General features: G+C 32.6%; 1 protein-coding gene and 1 pseudogene across 1 annotated transcript; both read right to left on the bottom strand.

Moving 5' to 3' along the window:
• Window positions 1-197: 197 nt before the first annotated feature.
• On the bottom strand, window positions 198-2,451 carry LOC123214288 (annotated as a pseudogene).
• A 984-nt stretch (window positions 2,452-3,435) lies between these two features.
• LOC123214287 (adenylate isopentenyltransferase 5, chloroplastic-like) lies at window positions 3,436-4,275 on the bottom strand. Its single transcript, XM_044634053.1, has one exon. The coding sequence runs from the start codon at window positions 4,273-4,275 to the stop codon at window positions 3,436-3,438; it is 840 nt and encodes a 279-aa protein (XP_044489988.1).
• Between the last annotated feature and the right edge of the window lie 6,494 nt (window positions 4,276-10,769).

Genomic DNA, 10,769 nt, shown 5'->3' with positions numbered 1-10,769 from the left:
ATCTATTTTCTAAATATTAAAAGATTATATAAATAATTTTAATTTTATTATTATTTATTAATTTTTTAAAATAAAAATAAATTTATTTTTAATTAATATAATAAATAATATTAAAAATATTTAAAAATAATTATATCTAAAATATTTAAATAAAATAATTTATTAATATTTTTATTATCTGTCATCAAACATAATAATTATCCTATCTAATAAATTTTATATTATCTCTTAGTGCACACAATCATTATTATAAGCATCAAACCAAACGCTCTCCTAAATAGCAGGGGTGTAGGTTTATCTGTGAATCAACGGTTAGGATGGCTTATGATCCTCTGCAGAGCCAGAGTCCTAGCCCTCCGAATTTCCCGGGATGCTTTACGATCCTCCACAGAACCGCAGTCCTCGCCGCCTGAATATCCTGCCTGCATATCCCAGCTTGCCTCCCCAGATCTTCAACATTCTTCATGAAGACACCCAGCTTCTTCTTGATCTCTTCCACTGTAATCTTCACAGCTTTTTCCTCAATCACAAAATCCACATTCTGCAGAAGAGCTTCAATCTCGGTCTCTAGTTGATCGATTAGAACCCGGATGATGTCTAAGTCCTTGATAGCTACATTGGTACCCACTTACATTGAACTGACACCTCCCTCTGCCCTTTCAATGCAGTCTCATAGTTTTCCCACAGAGAATCAATCCATTTCCCTGTTGAACCCAGAGGGATAGAACTAGCTGCCGCAAGCGCAGCTGCAACAGGCGGGGCAGCCATGGCTGCAGCCAGAACCGAACATATCAACACTGTAGCAAAAGTGGCAGCAAATATTATACTTGAAACCTTCCTCCAAACATGGATGTATTTTAGCTTCTTATCAAGCTTGTTCTTCCTCAATTGCAGCTTCTTAAGCATGGAAATCTATTGCTTATAAACAGATTGAAATATCTGGATGAAATCTTCAGTGAAAGGATCCCCAGCCGCCTTGAAATTCTTTAATTTCTCAAGAGTCCTCACATACCTCTGCTCAGCTTTCATCTCATTATTCTCCTCCTCGAATTGTTGCAGCGCCACCAGAATGAGCAGCTGGCTATCGCATGCGCGCTCCAAGCAGTTCTCCAATGCAGTACAGAAATCCAATGTCTGCAAGCTGCTCTCGAAATACTCCTCCAAGAGCTCGAACAACTCCTGACTCTTCCATATATCTTCCTTACATTCCAAGATAACTTTAACCACCTCCTGGTTCATCTCCAGAAGAGATTCAGTAGCCACCTTGAGAGAATCAAACGAAAGTGCTCGAACTTCAACACCAACGGCAAGAGTATTGATTACGTGACTGGTTCGTGCCTGTGAATTGGGAAGAAGAAGTTTCAGTGGGCTTCTTGCTGACGTTGGCCCCCATTGCTTGGCTCAAAACAAATTCAGATAGAGAAATGCTGGGAAAGATCAGAGTTGATAAAAAGGAAAGGAAGAAAGAAACAAGAGGTGGATGAAGGAGGAAGAATCTTAAAGAGAATTAAAACCGTTAAGGGTCAAGAATTAATGATGGAAATGATAAAGATTTGAGAATAGCTTGCACGCAAGAGATAAATGGCGAAATGACAAGTAGTGTATGGTATACATGTATATGGTGGACATGGAAAACGCGGAAAGCGAGACATTTCTCTCTCCCTTCTTTACAGTTGGCAAAGGGCCAAGAAACTATCACCAAACCAACCACAAGCTGTAATTAGCTGGCCAGAAGGAAAACACTTTTCTGAAAAGCGCTTTTTTACCCGGTTAAAAAACAGAAACAACCCTTTGCAACATAATGGTAATTGAGTTAAAAAATAAACTCAATCAACTGGAGAAAGTGATTTCAGGTTGAAGCCTTATTTTCTCCATGGAAATTCACAGAGAGAAGGAAGCCGGTGGCTTGAGCTCCAAAAAGAGTGGTAGCAAATAATAAATAACAAAAAGACAAGGGAATCCAAGTTTTTTTCAAGTAGGTAAGCTAATCCAAGCAATTACGTATTAATTGCAAGCTGGGTTTTGTTTTGTTTTGTTTTCTCCGCGTGCCTTTTGCTGGGTCACGGGCAGGATTGAAACCTCAGAAGCGTGGCAACACGCGGCGGAAAAATAATGTAGTCATTGACGCCGACATTTGCCATTTGTGGAGTATTAGATTTTGATCCCACGCTACGTTTTCCAGTCACGTGCTTGGTAACACCACTGGTGTATGTTGATAAGCCAGGCGAATGATATTCGTCTTCATCATCATCTTCTTCTTCTTTGTTGAACAGAAAAAAGGGTAATGGTTCCTGATCACCAATAATTCTGCTTGGCCAAGCATTAAAAGTTTAAAACTCAACTTGCACTAATTAATTAGTTAAATTATATTTTTATTTTAATATTATATATGCCACAAAAGTACACGTAAAAGAATGTTTTTATATCTTGCTAATACTCATCATAATCCATTTTACAATAATAATAATAATAATAATAATAATATTATTATTATTATTATTATAAATATTATTATTTTCCGGAAAAAGTTTGGATAAATCACAAGTTTACATATGTTCAACTTCATTAAGTAACCCTAATTCCACTATTTGATCTACTTGTTTTGCCGCAAACTTGTAAAAAGTTGGTAGCAAGACATCTAACCAAAGAAAATGATAATCAAGCAGATTCTGAATTGTATAGTTGGATCCTTCACAGGAGTTCCAAAAGTTAATGGAACAGCCTACAATGATGGAGATGTAACCCTTTTGTTTAATATGATGAATGGTCATCTGGGCATGGTGACAAAACTCTTAAGCCTTGGGATCTTCATCAGGGTTCACAAACAATTTCATGCCCAGAGACTTCGTTAGTGGTAATATTAAGACCTTTTTGCACTTGGATTCTGTCATTTCTGATGGAAAATGAGTGGTAAGCGCAATGGAAAGTTCTGTTTTCCTGTGCCTATTTATCTTGTTACTGATAGCTACTCTATATGAGGGAGTAAAACCTCCAAGAAGACAAGGAAGAGAAGAGATTTTTTTTTCCCTGAATTTTCTTTTATGTTGTTTCATTAATTTCGCAAGAGACTCATCTAATCTTTATATGCTTTGAAAGATTTAGTGATATAAGAGAATGATTATGTGATCATTTGAGGGCTCCAGTTTGAGATGTATATAAATACAAGCCTTGTTAAGTATATGTATGAGGTGAATATGCAAAATTATAATTAAAATTCCATTCTCAAATTTGTTTGCTCACATATATATGATGATCAATATTAAATTAGGATTGTAGTAAGGGGAGGTTTGATGGAACATTAGATATTGTCTTGCTATATAAGAATAGTTAATATTGAATTACTGCATTAAAGACACTGATATTTCTACCTTATTTCCTTCTAATTCGCCGTGGAAATTTTCTATCGAATTTGGGAATAGACTTAAAACTGAAGACTCAACATGGCCCCTTCTCTTTCAAAAATTCACCAACTATCTCTAAGGCATGTTTCATCACTGCATTCTCCCAAGCTTCTTTTGCTTCTTTCTCATTCTTCTCAAATACACTAGTGGCATCAATCCGGTAAATCTCCCACCCATGTTCATCTCTAAGTCTTTCAATCTTCTCAAGTTGATTATTCACTAATTTCCAAGTGTTATTTTTTATCTCTTCAATAGCAGCATTGAGGAACATTCTTTTAGTGGCTTCATCTACCATATCTTGACCCTCAATTTCAAAGTACTTGTGCATCTCTGGAGCCCCAATAGCTCGTCGAATCCCCCGTGTATAGTCTGCCTCAGGATCAAACATTTCTCTGACTTCATCCACTAGCCCCAGTTCAACCATCTTATCAACCCGTTTAGCCACGTGCCTGTACAAAACAGGTAATGAAACGTCCATCCAAAGAAAGCAACAATCAAAATTTTTTCTAAATTGTATAGTTGGATCTTCCACAAGAGCTTTGATATAATTGTTAGAACCACCCACAATAATTGGAATACAACCCTTTTGTATAATACTATGAATGGTCGTCAGAGTATGTTCACAAAATTCTTGTGCAGTGAAATCTTTATCAGGGTCCACAAACCCTAGCAAATGGTGGGGCACACCACAAGTTTCATCTTCAGAGACCTTGTTGGTGGTAATATCTAGGCCCTTGTAAACTTGGATTTTGTCAGAATTGATAATCTCTGCTGGGAAATGAGTAGCGAGAGCGACGGAGAGTTTGGTCTTTCCAGCACCAGTTGCCCCCATTACAAAAATAACCTTCTTAAGCATATTACCAGAGAAGTTCATGTTCACCACTACGTCACAGAAAAGATATATTATTATTATTAATCAGTCTGTTTTATTAATTCCAAAAATAACATATATTAGTTTCTATTTAACTCTTATTCTCAAATAACTCCATCAAATATGTAACAGGAGTTTACTTCTTTGAAAATTACATACAAAATTTTATATATATATATATATTTATATATATATATATATATATATATATATATATATTGAATATTTGAGAGATATCAAGAGAATAATAGCACGGTGCATGGTTTGATCTCATGACCAGAGCTTATTTAGCATGAAAATTGAAAAAATAATCAAGAATCACAAAACTTTTCAAGTTCCAAAGTCTTAAATTTTAAGGTGTAAACCAAAATAGGCAGTGGTTTTGACATTTGCATTTTATGAAACTAACGATTAGTTGTTAATGTTTAATCCACACATTAAAAACTTCAGGATATTGACACTAAAATTTGATAGTATATTAGACTAAAAAGCATTATAAACTAAACAAAATCTACTAAGTTAATGTAACTAACCATTTTTTGTGCTTTCAAGAGATTAATGATAGAAGAGAATGAATGCAGAAGATACAATTGTTAGAAGAGAGTTATGCTTTTGACTATATATTTATACAAATTGTCCCACCAAGTAAGAAGATATCATAAATTAAATATGGAAAGTTTATAATTAAACTTCAATTTTGTTATTGATTTTAATTTTTTTTGCTAAAATCTAATTAATTGATTCCGGGTTGGATACATTTAACATTAACTAGATAATATTACTAGGGATGGCAAAGGGGAGGGAATATCAATATCAATCTCCGTCCCCGTTATAGGGATGACAATGATTTCTCGTCTCATCCCCGTAAAGAAAAACTTGTTCTCTGTATCCTATAACTACAATATAAATATATTAAATAACAAAATTAACTAAAATTAAAATCAATCCAATATTTTAATTATCACAAATATCATATATTAATCATTTTAATATACACAATAAAAACATAAATAATCTAAAACTATAAAGATATGTTAATATTTTAAGTAAATATATGAATATAGTAAAGCGGGGGGAGTGAGGGGCAAGAAGAGGATACATGTATCTCTGTCATCAATTACAAAATTATTTTTTGTCTTTTTTTCCGTTTCTATTGGGGACCCTAAATTTGAATCGAAATTACCATCTTTAATGGTACTAGTCTTAACAATTCATATTTTCTCATTAGAATAATTGCACTTACCGAAATGGTTTCTCCCTCTAATTGTAGGGATAATTTTACTAATTTTTGGGATTAAATTATACCAAGCATATGAGGTAATGAAAATGGAAAATTTATTAAAAATAAAAAAGAAAAAGAAAAACCCATGTCCATTTTTTATTTGCTTAATCTCTATCTTAATGCCGAGAGCATTTGTTTCCTAACTATGATTTCAAAACTGAACAATTGTTGTCGCTACAAAAGGGTTAAAATCCAATTATCATAGATGAATGAAATTGAAAAAAGAAACCTAAATTATGAATTTGACATATTGATATCCTAGTTTTATTGAAAATTATTTCAATTATGAATTTTCCATATTCAATCAGTATCTAGGAGAATATGGCAAAATCATTATTAAAGTACCATACGTGCGCTAGGATTTCAATGTGTAATATTCATAATTTATTAAAGGACCAAATCAAGACTAATTTGGTATTTTAATCAAGAATTAGCTGTATCCACCTCTTATGCTTATTATGACAACAAAGTTTAGTTTTGTTTCATTTATTTATTAATGCAAAACATTTCACATTTAATCTTATCATTATAATTTTATTGAAATATATATTAACTTTTTTAATTCCATAATATTTAAATTAGTCCAACAGAATTTTAAAGTAATCTTTGGTCCTTATCAATTAATAACTTTTTTTTTTTTTTTGTGTATAAGGCTGATATACATGATCCTAATATTGTTTTGTATAAATTCTATTGAAAATTAACGGAATTATATAAAATAAAAAAAATTTGGCTAAAAATTGTGTTTAAAATTTAGAACAATTTTGTTTGTTATAATATTTTTTTAGAAAAAGTGATTTTTTTTTTAAAAGTGAAACAAGGCCAATAGACCAAAATATCAAGAATAAAACGAATATATGAAGAAGTGAAAACTCTTCTAAAATCATCTTAAATCAATTCCTCTAAACTATGTGGACAGTCAAGGAAGATAGTTCTCTATAAGCACATTTATTGTTGATTTAGCCATCTTATTTGTAGCCTCAATGTCCTTGTTAAAAGTGGATTCAAATTGAATTGAGTTTGAGTTTAAACATACTCAAGTTCAATATGATTTTAGGAGGATCAAGTTCCAATCTAGGCTTGAATTTGATGAGTTTGATAATATTGAATGCAAGCCTGATATCATCAATGGTTCTCAAACTTAAGCTCGAATAGGCTCGATATTGTAGAGATGAGGCTATTTAAGCTCGACTAAGCTTGATCCTTGCTCGCCCTTGTCAACTGGATCTCAAAATTGAGTTTGAGAAAGTTCAAGTTTAACACCCACGATACGTCTCGAAGGCAAAATAGTCTTTGTGCATGAGTTTGATTGATGTGTGAATTTAAAGTCAAAGCTTGAATTTTGGGGACACACAGTCGTGTATGCAAAGGTCACAACCACATTTCATTATCATGTCAGCCGAAAAAGATGATTATGTGTAAGATTTGAATTAAGTGATATACGACCGTGTATGGTGGATACAAGTTTGTGTATGACATGTAGTTTTTGTTTTTAAAAAGGCATGATGGCTACGTTTTATATATTTTAATCCCTATCCAAACGCATTTCTTTCATCATAGAGAGAGGGGAGTGTTGACCTTGATATTTAGGCCTTTCCGTTGGCAGTTTCCAATGATGTGATGAAGGGAAAAAAAGAGAGAATGAGGCTTGTTTGTGTACTCCAATTGCGGTGAAATTCTAGGTAAGTGGGAATTTGATCCCCTTCTCTGATGATTCATGTATGTATATTCCTAGTGATTTAAGAGTGATTTCCTTGCTAAAGTATTGTTTTATGGCAATCAGATGTGAATGTTATGATGAATGTTATTAATTTATGAATTAGCATTAGTTTAGCCATGGTTATGTGGTATGCCATACTTGGTTGTGGTGAAAATTTGTTTATGTTTCATTTGGAATCGAGCACATGAGGGATAATGATGAGATGCCATGCTTATATGGATTTGTGATATGTATTGTTATTCTGCTATGGATGACTTTTTGCTTGATGAAAATCCTATATGTTTGATCATCATACCATTGTTAATAGATTCGATTTTAATTAAAGTTTTATTAATGATTGAGAACCTTTATTGAGATGTGTTTAAGTGCTTTAGATCAGTAGTATATACCTTGAATCAGATAAGATGCAAAATTGGATAAAACTCGTTTACCTTTTAAATTCAACACACGATTGTATGGTTTAGGACATACATATGTGTGCACAAACTTTATATATTAGGTTGAGTTTTTCGATAATGCAACAACCGTTGGATGCCATTGACTGATGAGTAGTCAACTAAAGCATGAGGTCTACCCTTGTATGTTTTAGACATGACCATGTATAGGGTGAGATAACTAGAATACCCCTAAAAGTTAGTGCAATTGAAATGTATATAAAAACAAAAAGTGTATTAGCTTTATCAATAGATATATACCCGTATAATTGAGACACACCCTCGTGTATATAAGAAAGTGTTACATAGGGAGAGGCTATGAGAAAGAAGGTCATGTATGTGACAAGGGGGATACACCCCTATGTATCAAAAAATGCACACCCATATATGAAGGGTAGAAGGAAAAAAAGAGCAAGGAAACTATGCTAGAGACTAAACGGTCATCTCAAGATATAGTATAGAAATCTTTGGTACGCAGTAGTACCTTATGTGCCTAAGAGATGAAACTTTAGTAAGACACGAGATATGTTTTTGGTGAAAGCAAGAACGAGCCAAATTGAGTTAAGGCTCGAGATGCATACGTGTTAAACATTGTAGGATCGTTATGAAAAGACACTGTGAGTACACATTATCTACACCACCCATCATAAGACGTCGTTCCCACAATAGGGTAACCGCTCGTAAAAGAGCCAGTTAAAAATAAGTTTAGGTGCAATGGAAGAGAGAAAGAGAAAACTCATATAACTAAGATGTCAGATCCTTATATCTGATCCAATCTGATTAGCCTAGTAAACAACTATAGTTATAGTTCAGATGATGATAGTTTTATTAATGGATGATATGATCATGTTAGTGAGGAATTTGAGAGGTGGTTCTATAATGATCGAACGAGACAAAATTCGATCTAAGATTTAAGAGTCGTAGCTAAGACATTCCCTAGAGTTCAATATAAGCATATAAATGACAAATAGGCCCCATCATAATCTTAATAGAAGTTTAATATCAGCTCAAAATAACATAAATGATATGGGTCAAGACAAAGGTATTTTAGGAATTTCATAAAAGTTAACAATAAAGTCTTCTACTTACTAAGTGTTTTATGACTTACTCTCTTACTCTCATATGTGCAAGTACAGGTAATCATGATAGATACAGGATGAGCGACGACTATAAGCATAAGGCTATGAAGGCATTTCAGTCATTTTTATTTTTCTTATAAGTTTTATACTTTATTTGGTATTATGTATTTGGCTACATAAATTATGATTTTTCAGTTTATGTTTTTTAGTTTGAGACATCTTTTGTATGCTTCTTACACATGTTTTAATAAGGGTATTTTCATAATTTTTCAAAGATGAATAAATAAAGTTTTATTTGAAGATTTTATGAGATTTATAATATGCTTTTGAAATAAATACATGTTCAGATGACCTAATTGGTGATATCTTATTTTGACATGAGTGACTATCCTTGTCCTCGTAGGGTAAAACACGTTATTGTGCTCTCCTTGTCCCTACTATAGGGAATCACCAGTTTAGGGATGACTGCTTAATACTTCTCCAAAATATGGCTCTGTGTGACAAACATGAAAGTGTATCCCGAGGTTGATTTCCTCGAATCAACAAAACTAACGAAATCCAAATCGAAGTAACCAACTATTTTCAAATCATCAGTTTGTCTATATGCAAGAATGTACTCTTTAGTTTATTAAAGGTACATCGCTTTCTTTGCAGCTCTCCAGTAGTCTATACCTAGATTACTCTAATATCTTCCTAACATCCCAACAGTAAATGCAATGTCAAGCTTTGTGCAAACCTAAGCATACATTAGGCTTCCAATAGTTGAAGCATAAGAAATGTTATGCATTTATTCCTTTTTAAATTCATCTTTAAAGCATCGATTCAAATTGAACTTATTACCCTTCACAGTAAGTGTTATACTTTGTGAACAATCTTTCATTCAAAATCTCTCTAAAACTTTATTGATATTTGTTTCTTGAGACAGACCTATAATACTTTGAGGTATGTTCTCATCGATCTTTACAGAGGCATTATTTCACCTCATAAAGCAACCCATTTATCATTGGTTGCAAGTATAATATTATCCACATATAGATTAATGAAACAAATGTTACTCCCACTAACCTTCTAATATATACATTGATTCATGATGTTTTTTACAAAACTGAATGAAAAGATGACCTTATGGAATTTCAAATACCATTGATAGGAGATTTGTTTCAATCCATATATGAATTTCTTAAGTTTGCATACTAAATACTCGTCATCACTAGAAAAGAATTATTCAGGTTATTTCATATAAACCTTTTCATCTAGATCCCTATTGAGAAATGTCATTTTCATATCTATCTTATGCAATTCTAAGTCAAAATGGGCAATTAATGTTATAATAATATAGAAAGAATCTTTATTAAATATAGAAGAAAAAGTCTCAATGTAATCGATTCCCTCATTTTAAGTGGAACATTTAACTAATCTTGTTTTAAATCTCTCAATGTTACCTAATAAGTCTTTGTTTCTTTTAAAGACCCATTTATACCCAATGGCCTTTGCCTTATTAGGTAACTCAACAAGATTCCAGACTTCGTTACTCTTCATAGATTCTATCTCATTTTTCATGACATTGTATTGCAAAATAGATTTTAACATTTCATTACTTGTGAAAACGTCACAAGATTATCCTTGGCTCTTAAACTATGGTTAACTTCTTTTAGATGCACCATGTAATCACTAGATATAGCTGATTTCCTTATTCTAGTTTATTGTCGTAATGTTCTATCAATATCTTCTTGTTGAATAGATTGTACAACTAGTTGTTCAATAGTATCCGTAAATTGTTAAATAGCTTGATCTACTAGAGTATTATTAGTAACTTGTGAAACTTCATTAATTAGTTATTCAACATTCATTTGAACTTGAGAGGTGTTATGAATAAAAACAATCTATTACTTGAAGCGAGTGTTTGACCATCTAAATGATCTTTCTCAAAAACTAAGTTTCGAGATTGATCACTCCCACTAATCAAATCATTCTTAAGAAAT

Source organism: Mangifera indica, chromosome 4 (assembly GCF_011075055.1).
Source record: "Mangifera indica cultivar Alphonso chromosome 4, CATAS_Mindica_2.1, whole genome shotgun sequence".
Lineage (NCBI taxonomy): Eukaryota > Viridiplantae > Streptophyta > Magnoliopsida > Sapindales > Anacardiaceae > Mangifera > Mangifera indica.
Note: the sequence above shows the minus strand (reverse complement) of the source record. Positions and strands in the feature narration are given on the sequence as shown.

Bases quoted from the DNA above. Each gene is read 5' to 3' on its own strand.
- LOC123214287 (XM_044634053.1), bottom strand. From the start codon at position 4,275: ATGAACTTCTCTGGTAATATGCTTAAGAAGGTTATTTTTGTAATGGGG.